Source organism: Gasterosteus aculeatus, chromosome 4, assembly GCF_964276395.1.
Source record: "Gasterosteus aculeatus chromosome 4, fGasAcu3.hap1.1, whole genome shotgun sequence".
In the NCBI taxonomy this organism is placed as follows: domain Eukaryota; kingdom Metazoa; phylum Chordata; class Actinopteri; order Perciformes; family Gasterosteidae; genus Gasterosteus; species Gasterosteus aculeatus.
The window spans coordinates 17,982,201-18,003,051 of NC_135691.1; the positions used below are offsets into that span (position 1 = coordinate 17,982,201).

The 20,851-nt window shown below is 43.0% G+C and overlaps 2 protein-coding genes across 2 annotated transcripts; both read right to left on the reverse strand.

The window, feature by feature from the left end:
* Nucleotides 1-4,506: 4,506 nt before the first annotated feature.
* On the reverse strand, nt 4,507-13,564 carry LOC120818221 (caspase-3). The gene is made up of 7 exons (XM_040175128.2): nt 13,393-13,564; nt 12,197-12,271; nt 10,838-10,977; nt 7,941-8,069; nt 6,532-6,707; nt 5,587-5,707; nt 4,507-5,517 (listed from the first exon to the last, which is right to left on the reverse strand). The coding sequence occupies exons 2-7, from the start codon at nt 12,265-12,267 to the stop codon at nt 5,279-5,281; spliced, it is 876 nt and encodes a 291-aa protein (XP_040031062.2). The 5' UTR covers nt 12,268-12,271; nt 13,393-13,564; the 3' UTR covers nt 4,507-5,278.
* A 579-nt stretch (nt 13,565-14,143) lies between these two features.
* Nucleotides 14,144-20,460, reverse strand: cenpu (centromere protein U). Its single transcript, XM_040175245.2, has 13 exons — nt 20,143-20,460; nt 19,581-19,626; nt 19,255-19,342; nt 18,817-19,039; nt 17,267-17,366; nt 17,094-17,162; nt 16,917-17,007; nt 16,463-16,571; nt 16,282-16,360; nt 15,897-15,944; nt 15,327-15,388; nt 14,565-14,721; nt 14,144-14,398 (listed from the first exon to the last, which is right to left on the reverse strand). The coding sequence occupies exons 1-13, from the start codon at nt 20,145-20,147 to the stop codon at nt 14,327-14,329; spliced, it is 1,149 nt and encodes a 382-aa protein (XP_040031179.2). The 5' UTR covers nt 20,148-20,460; the 3' UTR covers nt 14,144-14,326.
* Between the last annotated feature and the right edge of the window lie 391 nt (nt 20,461-20,851).

Here is a 20,851-nt window from a genome sequence, read left to right on the forward strand (position 1 = left end):
CTGCCCCTGTGCTCCGGATTCCCGACCGGCCCAGCGATCGCACCAGCTGTCTCCCGGCATCTCCTCCCCGATCCTGAGGACCGCACTCTGCTCTGCCTCTCATTGTGCCCGAACGCCTACTGTGAGGCCGTGTTCAATAAAAGCGTTAACCAAACACTCCGTGCCATTGTGCTGCATTTGGCTCCGCCACACGCCCGTGTCACCTTGACCACAGCCGATCTAACTGTGGAAGTGGTGAAAAAATATCAAGCCACAACAGAGATGCTTCAGGCCTCCAGAAAAGAACCCAGGAGCGCGGCCCTACCACAGACTGAAGGAACCCGTCCCAAGGTTACCAACCCAGCCTCTTCAGGAGCCCCAGAGGGAGCGAGAAACCCGCTGGGTCCAAAGAAAATACACCAGGAAAGGGAAACCCAACAGTGTACCGGTGTGGGGGAGTGGGACACCTCTCCTGGCAGTGTGGGACGCAGGTGGACGAGCCTATGCCCACGGCTGAGTCATCCAGCTCACCACCCGCCCCCCCGGTTTGCCTCGCTCATAGGACTTATAGATGCCCCCCCCGGATCGACCTCCCACCTGCCCGGTGACTGTGAATCACCAGGACGCGGAGGCTAGATTCGGGTAGCTGGGCTACCCTGGTGCGAAAAGACCTGGAAGGTCCATGTGGTTTGACCCCAGGGAAAGTCTTTCCTGTGTCCATAGAGACACCAGGGACTACCCCATCGTTGAACTCACAATGACCACTACCCGGGGAACCATACTCACGGAGGTGAGGGTGGTTGATTCCTTGCCCGTTCCCATCCTAATTGGACGAGACTTGCCAGCCGTCCACCTGCTGTGGAGGGAGACTCAGGAGCGGCTAGGCATGGTACCTCGAAAGCGGAGAGGTAAGACTCATCCTGAAAACATTCATGTGAAACCCTCAGAATTACGCTCTCCGGTCTGTGCTATTGCAGGAATGACAGGTGCCCAGGCTGACACAGAGGCGGGTCCGGACACTGGAGAAGATAACATGGCCCAGGAAAGTGCTCCGATCTCGAGCGAGGAAGACGCCCCGGGCATCGACGGACTTCCCCCTCTCACAGGCCAGTACGGTACAGCCCAGTTACAGGATCCCACTTTGACAAATGCCCTGAGAAATGGACAGGGAGTAGTGCCAAGGGATCGGACAAACCCTACTTATCCACATTTTGCAATAAGCCGGGGGTTAGTCTATCAGGCAGTAAATGATGTGAAGCACTTTGAGTCTGCCTTGTGTATGAAAAGCGCTATACAAATAAAATTGCCTTGCCTTGCCTATAGAAAAATCATGAAGTGCATGAACAGCTCCTCATACCACAGCCCTACCGAGCCACCGTACTTCACCTAGCCCACTAGGGGCCCACATAGGGGTCGAGAAAACCAAGGAGAGAATCCTGCAACGCTTCTTTTGGCCCGGAGTACACAAAGAGAATTTTTGTCGTAGCTGCCCAGAATGTCAGCAGGTGCCGCCGAAACCCACATATAGAAATCCGCTAATTCCCTTTCCAATTATCGAAACTCCTTTTGAGAGGATTGGACTGGACATAGTGGGGCCCTTACCAAAAAGGGCCAGGGGGCATCAGTATATTTTGGTCATCCTGGACTATGCAACCCGATATCCTGAGGCCATCCCGCTGAGGAAGGCTACATCCCGACACATCGCCAACGAGCTGTTTCTCCTCTCAACTAGTCTTGGAATCCCAAAGGAGATATTGACCGACCAAGGGACTCTGTTTGTGTCCAGGGTGATGAAGGAACTCTGTGCGCTACTGTGCGTGTGCTCATTGGGACTTTCAATGCTTCACTTGCAAAGAAATGTATGATTTATAATTGTAGGTGTATTTTAGAGAAACAGAATATCAAAAAAAATCCAGAAAACTGCATTTTATAACAATTATGACTTTGTTTGCATTTGATGCAGAAAATAAGTATTTGAACCCCCAAGCATACAGCAAGAATTCTGGCTCCCAATGACCAGTTATGTGCCAAAGAAGCACACAGATTAGTTGTCATTAATCCTAACAAGGTATCCTTATCTCAATAGGTGGTGTATAAAAGAAACCTTTCCAAAGAATCATACTTCACACCTTCAACCTCACCACCATGGGCAAGACCAAAGAGTTGTCCAAGGACGTCAGAGACAAAAGTTGAGTTACAAAAGCATCGAAAAGCAGCTTTGTGGGAGCCACTTAACTGTTGGTACAATTATTCGCAAATGGAATCAACATCAAACAACGGTCAATGGCCTGCCGGTCTGGGGCTCCATGTAAGACCTCGTCTCGTGCAGTATCTGGGATCATCAGAAAGGTGCGGAATAACCCCAGAACTACACAGGGGGAGCTTATTGATTATCTCAAGACAGCTGGGACCACAGTCACCGAGCAAACTATCGGAAACACACTGCGTCTTATGATTTGTTCTGTGCGCGCAAGGTTCCCCTGCTCAACAAGTCTCATACACAGGAACGTCTGAAGTTTGCCAATGAACACCTCAATGATTACAAGGAGTTTTGGGAGAAAGTGATGTGGTCAGATGAGACCAAAATCGAGCTCTTTGACATAAACTTGACTCACCGCGTTTGGAGGGGGGCGCTTGCAGAGTATGACCCCATGACCACCATCCCCACCATCAAGCATGGCAGAGGAAGCATCATGCTTTGGGGCTGTTTCTATGCTCAAGGTACAGGACGACTCCACCGCATCCAGGGGGCTATGGATGTGGCCATATATCGTGCAATCTTGGGCGAGAACCTCCTTCCCTCAGCCAGGAAGTTGAAAATTTGTCGAGGGTGGGTCTTCCAGCAGCACAATGACCCAAAGCATACGGCCAAGGCAACAAAGGAGTGGCTCAAGAAGCGGCATGTTAAGGTCATGGAGCGGCCTAGCCAGTCTCTGGACCTTAATCCCATAGAAAATCTGTGGAGGAAGCTGAAGCTTCACATTGCCAAGCGACAGTGGCAGAGTGGATCTGCAAAGAGGAGTGGACCAAAATCCCTCCTGGGTTGTGTATAAACCTGGTGACCAACTACAAGAAACGTCTGATGTCTGTGCTTTCCAACAAGGGTTACTTCACCAAGTATTAAGTAATGCTTTTCTTGGGGGTTCAAAGGCTTATTTTCTGGATCAAATGCAAATAAAGTCATGTTATAAAATGCTGTTTTTTTTGTTGATATTCTGTTTCTCACTGTTAAAATACCCCTACCACTATAATTATAGATCACACATTTCTTTGCAAGTGGCCAAACTTCAAAATCGGCAGGGGTTTAAATACTTATTTTCCCCACTGTAGTTGCAAGGAAAGTAAACATATTTACTAGGGGTGTAATGATTCATTTTAACAACGATTCAAATCGAATCGCGATTCGTGGTTGCCGATTCGATTCATGGACGATCTGGGTTAATTTAGAACGATTCGATTCAGTGACTTGAATTCGATTCAGTAACTTTACTGGACAGTGTAGGCAAAGTTTCTGAGATCCCTGTTGTTTCTTGTAAAGAAATCAAGTTTAAATTAATTATGGATATTATAAACAAACAATTAATGGCAAATGTATTAACATTTTCTTTGAATCAAGTGCCATTTTCAATGTAAACATTACACAATAATTATACAATGTTTGGATAAATTTACAGAACCCCAGATTTTCAACCACATTGTAGGGTCGCATGTCTTTACAGATAAACTTGGCAATTGTAACTGTGATGTTGAGTTTGGTGCTGGCGAGGCCTGAGGTGTCTGCAGAGCTGGAGTTCTGCTGCTGCTGCTGCTGCTGCTGCAGCGGTAACGCTGCTAGAGGTGCCTGACTGTCGGCGTTGTTTAATCCCATGGCGCCTTAGTAGATGGCCGGAAAGATTCGTTGTGTTTCCGTGTTTTTTATTTGGCTTCTACATATTCTACAAAAGCGACCGACTTCTTTAAAACACCTCCCTGTTTGCAAAAGCCAAAATGTCTCCACACGCTGGATCGATAAGTTAGTTTGTAATAAATGTCCCGCTCGCAGTCGTCTCCTCCACGCTGTTTTGTTGTTGTTCCGAGTTTCGCGCGGCTGCCGCTGCATACTGATGACGTCACAGACAGGCAGACTGAATCCAGTAACATTTAACGTGTCTAAAGTGCTAAAAAACAAACACACATCCATACCGTTTTTGTACTTAAATCCAATGTGCAGTTTCCAAGTATCGATTCAATCGATTATGTACCATTTCAATCGATTTGTAATCGATGTATGTCGTCCGGAATGCCGATTTGCGGAGCACAGATCGATTCAGTTGGATTGCAGGAATATAAATCGATTAATCGTTTCAGTGAATGAATCGTTACACCCCTAATATTTACACATAGCTTCCAGAATTTGAGGCTGCAGCAGACAGAAGTTAACAATATGTGGAAAAGTGGTTGTAAATGAGTTTGTTTTATAATATTTGAGTTTTCATCAGGACAAATATTATAAAGTGAGTTCACAATAACAGCCTTTTAGCACCAAAGTGGATACAAACTTTACTTTTGTTTTTATTCAATAACTGTAGTTGAATTATCCCTTTACCATTGCTGAACCATCATCCATACCATCATCAATCCCAGTCAGACTTATAGAAACACCCAGAGTACAGAGGCCTACAACACTGACAGCAGATTTGTGACCACCTGAAAAAGGAAACAAGCATTCGAGATATTCTACCACAGTACTCACATTAGGGCTATTTATCAGCATTAGGATAATTATCAGTCTGTTGCTCGGATTACTTTAGGTAGATTCGTCACATACATTCATCACTGCCACATACGCAACGCATCACTACCTCTTTAAACTGCTGGTTTGATATTTTATGACACTTTGTACATTTATTGCATTCAAAAACACAAGTGTGGTGAAGCCTCTGTTTACCCTTTGAATATACAGCATTATGTATATGTGTTATTAAAATCACATCCATAACCTTAAACTTGTACATGTGGAATCACTGAAGCAGGTTGATTGAAAATACAATCTGTCTGTCCCACCACCCGCAAGTATATTTTTCTGAAAGACCCGATAATCAAACATACATTGTAGGTAAAACTGGGCTAGATTTTCTTAGAAGACAAAAATCATTAAAACCCCTGATTGAGGATCACCATGACCGGATCTGCTCTCCGGTATCCTAATGTTGACAATGCATTTGGGTTCTCCTCGAAGCCCCCCAGAACTAACATTAATGCTATCGTGTTCTACATGAACTATTCAACACTTTAAAATAAAGGTAAAAAACAACAGAAGTCAATCGGAGATCTTAGGAAAATAGAAATCTTTGGTCAGCATGGACACGATACATGGGATCTGCTTCTTGCCGCTGTACCCGGGTGTGTCAGAGGAGGACTCAAAGTGCAGCGCCACCCTGTGGTTGAGTCGGGTCATGATCTGCATCAGCTCCAGCTGGCCGCTGAAACGCCGCAGCATCTCACACAGCGACTGCATGAACCACGAGCCATTCTGGGTGTTCCTCCAAGCGTAGTAGCCTGTGGGACGTTTTGCTGCATTAAACTACTCACAGTCAGCCTTCATCTAACGCTACGACGTAAGGTTACCTGGGGCGGTGGAATAGGCGTACAGGAAGTCTGCTTCCACAGGGATCCTGTCCAACGTCTGCCCATCTACACTGTCGGCCTCAATTTGGGACCCTTCATCCAGCTCCGTCCCCCGGCACGCCTTTAGGGGGCGACAAGCACGAGCATGACACGTGATGGTGTTTTTTTTGGCATCATCCTAACCCCCCCCTCACAGTAACACACACACACACATATGTACATATACACAGATTAAGGCTGTTAAAGTTAACCCATTAATCCATGAGATAATTATGACCGATGAATGAGATAAAATATTTCAATGCAGTTAACGCAACTTTGTGTACTTCTGTCGATAGCTGCAGTCAGTTAGATCGGAAAGACAGAGGCGGTTGTTGAAGATGGAGAGAGCCTTTTGTATTGGAGGTAAAACAAACAGAGGCACGACACACAGCGGAGAACTGTGCAGAGGAATTATTTCATGTATGAAATAGGGAATTAACCAATTGATCTCATATTTAGAAATGTATTAATCTAAATTAAATCGCAATATAAGTTTGTTATTCTTCAAAAGACTGAATCTTATAAATGAACAAGTAATCACTTTAGAAAGTGTGTTTTAGACGCTGTTTAATTGTATTTTTTTGGGGCTGTCAATAGATTAACTAATTAATCACGTGCTAATTAACTAATTAATTAAAACATGTATTTTAGACCCTATGGGGGATCATTAAAGGAATTTCATCATCATCATCATCATCATCATCAGCAGCAGTGGTGGTTCTTCTCCTCACTCAAACAAGTTAGTGGCATATCAACCAGACTTTCTAATTATCACACACAGCTAGAAATGTCAATCGAAGCAGTAGATTCCTCATTGCAATGCATCGTGGTACATGTAGGCATTCCTCAGTCATCACAGCCTGCACCGAGGAATGAAGTTGGCTACATGGACCCTCATCTCACCTGTATGAAGAAGAGTTTGGGTTTCCCCACCAGACTCCTGCAGCGATCTCCTTTGAAGAACTTTGTCAGGTCATCTAACTTCTCGAAGCCGTCGGTGCCGTATATCACACCCTCGTCCCCATGACTCAGCAGCACACACACAAACGACGCGCTGTTGCTGTGATCCTGCTTGGATACTGGAGACACACAGAACAAATGTTCTGTTTTAATAGCGCAGATGCTGTATGTTCATAAATAGATGATTTGTAAACATATTGCACAGACATTGGTGAAGCTCATGAGTGCGTTTTGGAATCAGAGAAACCAGAAACCAGTGTCAGACGCTGACATCTAGAGCAGGGGTCTACAATTAAAATGTGAAGAGGTCCAGTTAGAGAGAATTTCTAGAAGCAAGATCCGGAAGATCATAATGTGACTACTTGGTGTGATCGAATAAAGTAGAGTTGATCAACATTTGCATATAATCAATATACGACATATATGTGTGACTAAATATGAATAATGTTCTCTCAATTAACTAAGTAGAAGTAGGGCTGCATTTAATAAAGTGCTTCAATTCAGAAAAAATAAAATAACGGATGATGAGATTGAATTTCCCCATTTCTGCTTCACTATTTGGACTTGACAGTCTCAGCAAATTCTAAATGTAAACACATCAGAGTTCAATACACACACACACACACACACACACACACACACACACGTGGAGGAGCTCATTGAGCCTCATGATGGTGTCAACGGGTTCTGAGCAGATATGAACACAAACCAGTCCGTACATTGTGGATTAAATCCTTTACTTTCGCTGTCCATTTCTTCCTAATTTTTTTTTTGCGGATGGGACGGCTTCTAGATCTGGGGCCAGGACCGCGGCCTGCCAGTTCGTGACCTCTGATCTAGAGGTTGCCGCATGTTGCTACGGTAACGCTGTTTACTATGTAAATGAAGCAAATCACCCCAGATCCAACTTTGGAATACTTATTTAAAGTCCTTTATAAAAAAGGATTACAATCAGTTGATATTATAATTTCAAAGTTGTCCCTAGATTTAATGAGGAAATCTTTCATTTTAAAATATCCATACTTGAAGTTCAATCATAACAAATTTGAAGATAGGAATTTAACATTTTCTGTGGAAAAAAACAACAACTACAAAAGACTATATTGGAACTGCCAACTTCGAGTCACTGAAGGAAACCTTTTAATAGAATTATTATTATTTCTTCTTTTTATCCAATTGTTTATTAAATACGTTATGGAGTTACTTTGCCATGTGAGAATTTTGCTTGTGCTCATTTATTTTAGATGTACTAAAAAACCAAAACAAATACATTTAAAAATAGGCAGATGGTTGAGCATTTTACTTCAACATCAGACACCTCGAGCAAATGAAAAGCTGCATGTTTCCATTACCCTTGACCAGCAGCTGTATCATCTGGTCCACAGTCTGATCGTTGGCCACAGTGACCTTATAACCCAGTTTCGAGAAGGTCCCTAAAGCGTCGGCGGCATCCACATCCGTCCCGTTGCGAGGACTCATGCCTGGAGAGACAGGCAGAAAAGCAGAGGTAGAAACGCACAGGCTTCAACACAACATGGTGATTTGTTCTTCAGAGCGAACAGAGTCGCTGAAATGACAAGACACAGGTGAAAGAAGCCAGAAAATCATGGTGGTAGGACGACGTTGGGGCTTTTGAGTAGATCCTGGAGTACGCCGATCAGAAGCTTTCTCGTGGCAGACATTATTGATAATATTAACGATGGCTCGGTTCCATTCCAGAGTCCCAGGAACCCGCCACAGAGATCCACACCAGGAGAATAAATCTGAAGTAGCTATATACAATTTGGCACTTGCTTATTTTATTATGCTCTGTTGAACCTGGGATTTTACTACTGCTCCATGTCCAAATGTCTTATGTGGAAAAAGACTTGTGGACGCTGTGGTTGAGTTTTAAAAAATTAATGATGTCCTACTCTTTACCTAACCCCTTTACCTCCACGGAAAGCGCTGTGGAGCAAAAGGACAGATGTGACGGACTGAAAATAAGGAGTGAGGAAATGTGGTGGGAAAACTATTATACCGTGGATCCGGAAAGTATTCACAGCGGTTCACTTTTTCCACATTTTGTTATGTTACAGCCTTATTCCAAAATGGATTAAATTCATTATTTCCTCAACATTCTACACACAACAACCCATAATGACAAAGTGAAAACTGTTTTTTGCAAATCTGTTAAAAATAAAGAACAAAAACATATACATAAGTATTCACAGCCTTTGCTCAATACTTTGTTGAAGCACCTTTGGCAGCAATTACAGCCTCAAGTCTTCTTTGGTATGATTCCACAAGCGTGGCACACCTATTTCTGGGCAGTTTCTCCCATTCTTCTTTGCAGAACCTCTCAAGTTCCATCAGGTTGGATGGGGAGCGTTGGTGCACAGCCATGTTCAGATCTCTCCAGAGATGTTCAATGGGGTTCAAGTCAGGGCTCTGGCTGGGCCACTCAAGGACATTCACAGAGTTGTCCCGAAGCCACTCCTTTGTTATCTTGGCTGTGTGCTTCGGGTCGTTGTCCTGTTGGACGATGAACCATCGCCCCAGTCTGAGGTCCAGAGCGCTTCGGAGCATGTTTTCATCGAGGATGTCGCTGTACATTGCTGCATTCATCTTTCCCTCAATCCTGGCTAGTCTCCCAGTTCCTCCCGCTGAAAAACATCCCCACAGCATGATGCTGCCACCACCACCACCATGCTTCACTGTAGGGATGGTATTGGCCAGGTGATGAGCAGTGCCTGGTTTCCTCCAGACATGACGCTTGGCATTCAGGCCAAAGAGTTCAAACTTTGTTTCATCAGACCAGAGAATTTTGTTTCTCATGGTCAGAGTCCTTCAGGCGGGCTGTCATGTGCTTTTTACTGAGGAGAGGCTTCCGTCTGGCCACTCTACCAAACAGGTCTGATTTGTGGAGTGCTGCAGTGATGGTTGTCCTTCTGGAAGGTTCTCCTCTCTTCATAGAACAACGCTGGAGCTCTGTCAGAGTGACTATCGGGTTCCTGGTCACCTCCCTGACTAAGGCCCTTCTCCCCCGATCGCTCAGTCTGGCTAGGCGGCCAACTCTTATGCTCTGATATGCACTGTCAACTGTGATACCTTATACAGACAGGTGTGTGCCTTTCTCAATCATGTCCAATCAACTGAATTTAGCACAGGTGGACTCCAATCAAGTTGTAGAAACATCTCAAGGATGATCAGTGGAAACAGGATGCACCTGAGCTACAGATTTGCAAATATTTGCCAAAAACAGTTTTCACTTTGTCATTATGGGTTGTTGTGTGTAGAATGTTGAGGAAAATAATGAATTTAATCCATTTTGGAATAAGGCTGTAACATAACAAAATGTGGAAAAAGTGAAGCGCTGTGAATATTTTCCGGATGCACTGTAGTAGTAGTACCAAGAGAGTGCTGTAATACTAAATTAAAGTTCCTTGAGCAGAGAAGGTCCAGCGGTCGTACGGAGTGCAGGCAGTCTGCAAGAGAGTAACCAAGCTTGTCGGATCTGTCTCGTTTATCGAAGGCAGGAGCGCAGGGTGGGGGTCGGTATAAAGACATATGGTTAACAATAGAACTGTATAGAATGCATGGGGGAACAGCAAAGACTTGTGGGACGGCATTCTCTCCTTTGGTAGAGGACGGTCAAGTGTACCCTATGCTAAAGGAGATGGGAAAGGATGCATTGAAGCACCTTTCTTGAGTAGTAAGAGAGTTTGATGAGCTCTCCTCACGGCTCCTACGTCGATACGTCCGGGTCGTTTCCCTCACGGTGCGCTTCAACACTCACGCTACCACACTGTTTAGTACACAAGAACCAAATTTAGTATGTCACTAAACGTAGTACATCAAAAGTAGTATTGCCCAAAAATACCATGTTCTCCTACATCTGGTAGCATATTACAGTACTCTTCAGGCTGTTTCGACCCAACTATTAGCAAGAGGATCAAAGTTTAAGGTAGATTGTTATGAGGATAAACATTAAGGGCAGTGCCTGTAGGTACCAAAAGAAAACGAAAAAATAAAGTGTGCAATTTGGTACAGAGTTTCAAGTAGTAACAGTAGTACTTGTTTCACAGCATTTCCTCACAACAGGTGCGGCCGAGTCCTCGCCACAGGGCGGACTTAGAAACATGAAGAAAAAAAAAAAAGATGGCTTTTCACACTCGTGGACATTGTCGATTCGCTGAATAAATTAGAGTAAAAAATGTGTGTGTGTGTGTGTGTGTGTGTGTGTGTGTGCACCAGTGGGTGTAGCTACCTGTGCTGTGGAGGAAGTTCTTATTGTTGATGATCAAACAGATGCCCATGGAGGGATAGTCCATCTTGTAGCGGTACGGGTCAAAGCCTGATTCCATGTCTTCGGAAGTCCTGCTGCCGCCTTTGGGCTTTGCATTCGGGCTGACAATGTGCACACACAAGGACGCACGCCAAAATACACATTTTACATTCACAGACCATTGGATTTCCATGACTACAAACTAAATTTGCATGACCAAAAATGTTGTGAAATCTGTATACATGAAGTAAGTAAGAAAATGTTGTATTTAAACTAACAATGAGAATTCCGAGGCATACAGTGTTTCCCCCGCCATTCAATTAAGCCCCAAGAAAGTCTGTCTGTTTTTTAATGTTTACAATTATCCACTATGGATGAGTATCGTTTGGGTAAAAACCCAAATGATAGTCAATACCAGTGCTAAAACGATACTTTTAAAACATACCTAAAAACAGTGCCTGAACCAAGACCTTATTCTTTCACAGAAAGTTTACAGTATACGTACAGAGCCTCTGTAAGAGCCGGAAGATGTATTAATCATTTAATCTATGCTCATCGTGCAGAAAATAAAGATATATAACCTGTATTGAAAGCATTTATGTTGGATTGGCGCTCTTTGTGTGTCTCCATTGACGTCATGATTACAGCAGATGCAACACAGAAGAGCTGCATGTGGCACAAAAGCATATCGTTTATCTACCGCGTGACAGAATTTATTAATTGTCTATTAAGTTGACGCTTTGCTGCGTAAAAAAAAGAGGAAACGGAAATAATCAAACGATCATCAAACGATCATTTGCATAAGAAAATGAAGTCACGTGTCTGCAACTCAATGACGGACAGCACACGAAGGAACGCCGCTACACCCTCGCCAGCAGACGGGCAGCGCACGTCGGAAAATGCTGGTGTTGTGTACGGAGCTGCTCGCCGAAGAGAGAGACGTGCTGCTCGGTGTGTAGCTTCGCTAGCAGTCGCCCTCTGATGGGGTTGCTGTAGTATTTCATGTTTGAAACATCTCATGTTCTGCCTCCACATTACTTATATTCTGCTCGTCCCGGGTCTTCGTTTGTCGTAACTCATGAGGTGCACTTTTCCATATGTAGCCAACCACAGTTAAATCTACACTTCCCTGACAAGGTGGATGATCCCTGACCTACTGTTTTTACGGCCACAGAACTTTTCAGTTAAGGTGCGTTCACACAACCGCGGTGCAAATTTTCCATGACTGTACGAAAGTGGGATCCAAGTCTACCTGTTTTACAATAACGCCCCTCTTTTCAGTGGACAGCATGAGGCTGTTGAATCCAGGAGTGATAAGATGTCAATAATTACAATAATTACCTCTTTGGAAAATCTGCCAAAGCATCCACGGTGTCCTCTGCACTCTGCTTGTCTCTGTGGCGCTCAGCCATTATCCTGCAGGCGTGAACAGTTAGAACATGTTCGAACTGTGACGTTTGGTGAAAGCAGAGACACAAAACATAAAACACATTCTCTCTTCATGCCATATAAAACATTCTTTATTTGTGTTGTTTGAACATTGAGAACTCTGTAATAATGATGCTAAAATATAGATCAGAATATTTTTCATGAACATTAAAACCATCACCGCATCAATTATCTTGTTTGGTTCTTTTAGATTCAATAACAATTTGAAAACAACAAGAAAAGTATAATTTTTCAGAAGCTAGACATGTTCCCCCGAGGGAGAAGCCGAGCCATGAAATAGATTTTTATAAGAGTAACCACGTATTTCAGGCATCAAAGTTTTCTTCCAGTGAAGTAATTCTTTAAATGCACTGCATAACTTTCAAGATGTTCTTTTTTGATTTTGTCAAACAACAGCGAACGCTCTTTGATCAGTTCCAGGTCACATCCAGACTCACATCCAGCATGATCACAACACATTTTGCCTGAAACGTAAAAGCAACGATCCGTCATACAACTGTTTAACCGAACCGGGGTTCGACTCCCGGTACCGGCCGACACACAAAGCCCACGACCGGCCACACGAACCAGGCCTGGAGAAGCCGGATCCATCCCTACTGGAAGGTCAGGGGCGTCCAATACTGTGACATTATGACGTAACCTTTGCTCATAGCGAAAGTCATTAACTCATAAAAAGAGGAAAAGTCACAAGAAGTCAAAGCTCATTTCACTAGCGGCTCGAATGTTACGATCCACGGACGTGACCGTAACGACACATTTAACTGTGTCCATGAAGCAGATCGGGTGCAGCGCTTCCTGCTTCTGACGTAATGTTGTCACAGGATGACTCGAACTGTTATATTTATAGTTGTATTTATATAAGTGTTTGCCAAGGAAACATACGGAAGTGATTAAATTACAACGAATGTTGACCAGCTGACGTTAACGCTCATTCATTTAGCGTTACAGTCTAAATTTGCCCAACGCTGGTTACCTTAACTTACAGGTAAAACTCTAATGAACTCTTACTGTGTCTAACAAACAGGAACAAGACGACCGTATTCAACCAAGTCAACACGTTCTCATTACTACTAAATAAATAAAGGTACCTGTTTCTAGAGAGCGGTAGAAAGGAGCACGTAGTGGTGTCATGAAGTCCCGGTCCTGACTATCATTTCAAGGAAACGTCAGGTTGGTCAAAGTACCTGTCTTACAACTTCCAGCCAATCGGGACGCTGCTTCCCATGTGGTCTATTTCCACCAACGGGAGCAGCTGATTCTTTTGATGTTTGGGTCATTTGAAACATGAAAGTGAAAACTGAAGGATCAAATTTTGTACTTGAGCTTTGAAAATGACAAAAATGTATCCGAACAAAAATACTATACAAAAACATGTGTCAAATAGAAGTTTTGCTTTAATTTAAATAAAATACTTATTACACTTGAGGGGCTGCACGGTGGTGTGGTGATTAGCTCTGTCACCTCACAGCAAGAAGGTCCTGGGTTCCACTCCGCCCAGTGGCCTTTCTGTGTGGAGTCTGCATGTTCTCTGCGTGGGTTCTCTCTGGGTACTCCGGCTTCCTCCCACAGTCCAAAGACATTGTTCATGCACTCCAATATGTTGATTGGAGACTCTAAATTGCCTGTAGGAGTGTGAATACTTGTGTGTCTCTGTGGAGCCCTGTGATTGGCTGGTGACCAGTCCAGGTTGTACTTTCACTTTCACTTACATGTATTTGGTTATTTGAGGTCTTCTATTTATCAGGTTCAGATGTTACTTTTTTTTCAGGTGAACTTTTAGTTTCTTTCAAATAATCATAATTATTAGACTGCATTTAGCTCCATATGTTTAGACACAACACAGTAAATGTACAAATGTTTATTGCATCTATCAGAGAACACTACAGAAGTCATACAGCCTCAGCGTGGCTCATGTAGCCTCCAAGTATTCCACCTGTGCACGTTCTGTGCTGGCTCTCATTCCACACACGGTTCCTCGGGCGGGTTCTTCTTCCGCCTCCCTCTGGGCTGCTGGTTGCTCCCTTACAGCTGGTGCTCAGCGGTCCTGACCTGCTTGGTCTCCAGCAGCAGAGCAGGCAAGCTGGCCGCCCCGTACTGGACGGGAGGAAGCAGAACGTCACTGTGAACGCTTTTTGGAGATATCCGGAAGCATCAGATTACGGGAAAGTAGTTTGTGTCAATAAAGTCGTCCCTGTAGCCCCAACACAAACACACACAAGCGCCTTGTGAGCATTAAGTGTGTGTGCGTATGTGTAAATACCGTCTCTTTTTCTTTGGGCCGCTTGCGTCGGTGGTCCAGGTAAAGTCGGTTGAGCTCTCTGAAGTCCCGCAGAAAGGCTTGGCCTCGTCTCAGGTCGGCCAACTGGACTTTAAGCTCAGCTTTCTCCTTCTGCAGCAGCCACGCCGCCCGCTCTGCCCTAACCAATCACACGTGTGCAAAAAGACATCGTGAGGATGTTGAAGCAGGTAGAGGAACATAGTTCAATAGTGCATCTTGGGCACCAATGTGGAGGTTTTAATGGCTATACATTAGAGCTGGGAGAGGTAATGCATAAACAAATTAATTAATTAACGCACGTTAATGCAGTTTTTCTTATTGTTATTATCATTTTGAAAGTCTGATGCTTACTGCCTCTGAATACACATACAGACAAACCATAGGTCACAGGAGCGATGTTGATGCATGTGGGATTGGGAGGAAATGCTCTCGTTGGTTGAGTCGTGATCTCTTATGTGGACATTTATATTTTAAATTCCAGGCGGTGGTTTTATATTTCATTACATTTATTTTAATTAGGTTTAAGATTAAAGATTAAACTTTGAGATAAGAAATATTTGGTTATTTGATTATTGCAGAGGTTTATGGAATTAAGTGCAATTAAATATTTTAATCATTGCCCAGCACTACTTAATACATTTTTAAAAAGGTTGTTTGGTTTAAAGACGGTAAACCTCTTACAGTGACGCAAGTTCACGGGATAGAAACCCGGTGTGTGTGTGTGTGTTATTATAGCATGCTCACCTCATCAGCTCGTGTTTGGCATCCAGTAGTCTCCGTTTCTTTGCGTGGATGGAAGAAGCCACCTGACACACACAGAAACAAACACCGACGGGGACGGAAAGTAGAAGTCAGTGCCTCGAGGCGGCCTGGATCATGTGACATGACTTAAGGGGCTCTGTGAGGCGTCCTTGTGCACACGTGTCAGCTCACAGTGGGGCTTTGAGCTGACACTGACACGTGTGCACAATGACAACGTCGACATGCTGGTGTGTGATGTTCATCGTGTCCGCTTTGTGTTGCTATTTGCTCATATAACCCCCAGACCCATTACAGCTTTGACCTGATGAGGAAAATGAATGAGCTCAAACCACAACGTGGGTCAGTAAAGTCTGGTTCTTTTGTCTCAAAGCCAATGTGTTTTTGGTTAGATGGCTGAAATCGTTAATACAGGTTTACGAGATTCAAACCTTTTGTTGTGTGATATAAAAGACGTCCATTTTGTTGTGCCTTAAAAAAGGCGACCTACCTAATCCCTGCATCACTCTCTTTCCATCTTAACATTTATGGGCAGCGGCTGGTCGCCATAGTTACCTTGGCATTTTCTTTTTTTAGAACCTTTAACTCCCTCGAAGTAGAAATCTGGAAGAGAAAAAAACAGAACAAACATGTGTCATTCACTTCTGTTTTGTTGGATATGATACAGTTTGTGTGATCACATTTATTGCTGACTAGATCAACACCATGATGGTGTGATAGCTCCTTACTTTGGGAGGAAACTGGTTATAAGTGGAGAACTATTTCTTTGTCCTTTTTATTAAGTTGACTGAAGGCAAAGTAGTTTTCTTTCTTTGCGTGAACAAACGTTGGACAAAAGTCCAACTCTAAAAGCAAACCAGAACCATGTTGAAAACTACAGTTTGTCTCATTTCTGCAACACCTCATGTAACAAATTAAAATACAATTGGTAAAGTCTGACCTTTTCCAACAGTTGCTCTTCCACGTTGGAGGAGAAAGAATCAACAGCCTGTTTGACTGCTTTGGACTCCACCGACTCTCTGAAAAAAAGAACTAAGTGTTGCTATAGCAACTGCTGCAGTTCATCATACACAGACTTAGTATGGTGACACAAGGTGGACGCATCAGATTGATTTGTTTACCTGTACTGGTCACAGAAGTCTAGGAAGGCATCCAGCACCACCTCTGTCTCGGTTCCTCCACCCGCACGTCTCTTTTTCCTCTCTTCATCTCTGTTGGGCTTGTCTGGTTCTGCAGATGCACAAAATGCTTATGGATCACAAAAAAGAAAAGTTGAAAAAAAAGATTTGCAATGACAACAAATGAAAAAGTTTGAACCTGAAAGACTGCATAGAACAAGACAAAAGTACAATTTGGACGGACACACTGTTTTTGCCCTCAATGTAGCAAAATCCATATTTAGTGTAGTCACTGACCCCCCCAAAGCCTGCAGAGGTGGCCCACTCCTCAGTCTCAGCTACAGTCAGAACAGACAAACCCATCGGTCCAGACTGGAAATAACCCACTGAAAATGGGTCCGCAACCCACAGTTGAGATCCACGGCTCTAAAGGGACTCTTCAGCTCTTTCCCCTCACCTGAAGATGATGTTGTAGGTTTCGACTTATTAGATGACAACTTTCTGCTTCTGGCCAAGTTTAAAACCTTTGCCTTCTTTGGGCTCGGGTTCTGAATAAACGACACAAAGACCGACGAGTTCAAATGTGTGGATGCTAAGCTTCTAGCTGCTACAGTATGTGACAGTCAGTCCATACCCAACTCTCATCGCCATCCTCCCCCTCAGACGAGGACAGAACTCGCTTACGGCCCGTGTGAGATTCCTCCTGGAAGAGAAATAGTGTCTCAACGTATTGTCTTCACTAGACAGGACCGCAGTAACATAATCGCGGTAGGTTTTAAACAGTTGATATTATTGGAGACATTTTACCACTCGCTTCCTCGCCTGCGGAGCAGCGTCACCGGGCTTTCCTCGTTCCGTTTCACTCTCACTGTTCTCACTCTTCTTCATCTGCTGATTTTCCACTGGCCTTGTTGGGACGCAGCGACGAGATAAAACATTTGATGGGACGACAGAATGACAGCTGACAGAATAGAAAGCGTTACGTGCCACACCACAGTTCAAACTGACCCTTTGGACGCATTGTATCTATTGTGTACTTGTGATTGTCTTTATAAAAAGTTACTTTTTCCCCTCCGGACATTTCTTCTGTTTTTACTAAAAAGGTATTTTTCCTAATCTTTTATGAGGCAGCGACTGTTTGCGCTGAGGTTCCCTAAAACCCACTGACACTGTATAATATTATGCCGTGCAAATAAAATTAACTATTGCTGTGTGTAATTATTCACTTCTTCTTCCTCCTAATAAATAATAAATGGAGCCCAGCCGACGTAGAGGAAAGAGCCGCCAGCAGCGCCGGCAGTTGTTGTGAGTCACATGACGCAGGCAGAGACGTCTGTTCGACCCGTCGACGAAGTCGTCCAGGGTGTGCGAGCATTTCACACTAAATAAACTAAAAGCGTGTCAATAGCAAAATATGCAAAGTCAACGTAAAATGGCACAGGATCACCACTTTGTCCCGTATTGAAGTGAGGAACGTAAGGAGCCTCATTGTCACCCAGCTGATCAAGCTAGCGTTAGCTCGCTAATAACAGCAGTAAAGCAGTTAGCAAGACTAAAGACACATTTTTATTTACTCGCCTTTTTTGGACCATTTACTTTTCAATCTGTTGTCATTTATATATTTTGTGCTTTGTCACATATCGGTTATTGTTAACAAATATATTTGTGTGTGCTGTTCTTTTTAATGCCATTTAAATTAATCTCATATCACTTTGTTATTTTTAGCTGTATTTAGATGTGGGGTCTACATTTTGTTGACTTGCACTACAATGATGGTAATAATTTAATGAATACGCTTCAAGTGAACATGGTGGTTTGTTTGTGACTGTGAGCTAAGTGAGTGTAGTGTAGAGAACAAGTTCTGACATTAAAACAAATACTGTTACATTTTCTGATTTGTATTTTCATTTATTTATTATAAATAATTATTATGTTCAAGTTTTGCCGTTTTGCAATGTGTATTTTCACTTCTGTTTTAGAATAAACGGGTGGAAATTACAGCTTTTTTTAATGTTGATTTTTTTATGAGATTCATTAATTAATCAAAAAAATAATTGACCGATTAATCGATTATCAAAATAATTGGTAGTTGCTGCCCAACTTTATTGTACCAACGTGGCTCATTGATGACTGGTCATTGATATAATTAAATTATAGCATTTATTGTGTTTACATCTGTGATTTACATCTGTAATGATGATAGAGTTCAGTAAAATAAAGTATTTTTTCTATGATAAATACTATTTTACAATTACTTTTTCTTGCATCATGTCTTCATTGTCCCAATTTATTCATGATGGTGTCTATATGGTTTATCCTCATTACAGTAGACTGGAAACTAAACTCTTAGAGCTCACCTCGCCCCTGTAGTACTTCTCCTGCTCCTCTTTTTCTTCTCCTGTTCCTCCTCCTTCTCCCCGTTCCTCTCCGCCTCCTTCCTCTTCGCGGCGGCTCCTCGCTCTTTTACAGCGCTCTTCCCTCTCTGAGTGATTTCCTTTCTCCCAGCTTTGCCTCGGTTCGTCTGACCCTCCTCTGGGACGCTTAGATCTTCCTCCAGGGCCGTGCTGTGCAGAGGGTTACCTTGTGGGCAAGACCGACAGTTATGAGGTCACCACAATGTTGGTGGTTTGACATTATGCTAGACTCCGCAAACAAGGCCACGGCTAATAATGAAGAAAATGTAGGAAGAAAAAAAACAAAAACAAAGAAGAGGGTTTGTAGAGGAAATCTGCTTCTGTTCAACAAGATGACTCTGACATGGATCGTGATACAGCCAGATGTTGTCATGAACTTACCATAAGCCTGCTGCAGTCCCTCAAGGAAGCTCCCTCTCTCTATGGAGGACAGGTTGGGAGAATCCGTTCGATCATTGGGTGAACCTTTCTGCATTTGAACGCAACAGAGAAGTTCCATAATTCACAGTGGTTCAAGCTGTCTTTACGCAACACAGTGTAATAACTCAGCTACAGACAATATGTTGCATGGGAATTTCCTCCTTGTTTTCGTCACAGAGGAATGACACGTTCATATTCATGTCAGTACTGTTGTTATATCTCAGAGTGGCTTTCAATTGGAATCAAATCAGTGGTACAAATAATACAATGGCCAATGACAAACTCACCTGTTGTGTCACCGAGAGCACTTTGGCTCTCCGGCCCTTTTTGGCACTGTACAAAGAAAAACAACATCATCATCATCCTCCTCCTCCTCCTTCTCCTCCTCCTCCTCCTCGACCAAGGCAAGTGACACCTCCTGACGAAATGAGTCATGGTCGTTGTTGATCTTTCGCCCTGATGAAGTGACGCACTGCAAACCTCGCGCTGTGTAATGTGGATAAAAAAGCTAAAACCAAACTCAATTCAGGAGGACTTTAACACACGTGACCGAGTGCTTTTAGTAGGTAACGTTACGTTTTAAAATGAACTCTGGTTTGTCTTCCATCTGGTAATCGTGTAGCTACATTACCTAACGGACACAAAACAAATGGCTAGTTATGCTAGTTTGACCACTCTGCCCACACGCATCTTCTAAATTAAAGTGACGTCATTGTTAAGTAGCGTTCGGTTATGTTGTCAGAGTTTCAATGAAATGCCTGACGTTTGCAACATAACAAAGAGTGGTGTGTGTTATGAATGCAACGCTATGTTTAGATAACTCAAAATGCAGCTAGTTATATTTCTCACCTCATTGAGACACGAAGCAAACACGTCCGTTTGTAAACTCGGTGGAACGAACGTTAATTAGACATCGGAAACTTCCCGCAAAATGATTCAAGTTCCGGACTGTACCATTTCAGATACACAGGGGTGGGAGTTGCTACCATTTATAAAAGAAAGTTACCTTCCAAACTCAGTTTATTCGGATAAAAATAAACATTTTGACATCAATTGGTGTTCATATAATTTGGATGTAGTTTACCGTGAAAAAATATTTGCACTGAGAATTCGTACAAAAGACATAACAGCATTTTCCCCGAGCAGATGCGCTCACTCCTACGGAGCACGAAAGGGCTCAAAATCTGGTCTTTCTTTTTTTTAGCGAAAAGATTGAAATAGAAAGCGCATTACATTTAATACGTTCATTAAAACCCCTTAAATACAAGACCAAGTCTTATTTAAAGTACCTGAAATAGATGATGTATTTTATTTATTTTTTGATTTGGTCTAGTTCGTATAGACAATTAATTCATTCTAAATAAAATATACTAGGATTTGTGTCTTTATTACGCAAACAAAAAGAACGATTTTTGAGAGCAAATTGCTTGCATTGCAATCAAAATCAAGTTTCTAAGTAAAAATATTTAAACTGAGAATAAGTTATTTATTGTTTTTAAGAAACTAGAATTTTCTGCTGCTAAACAAAAACCTCAAGAAATACTTCTGCTCTCAAAAA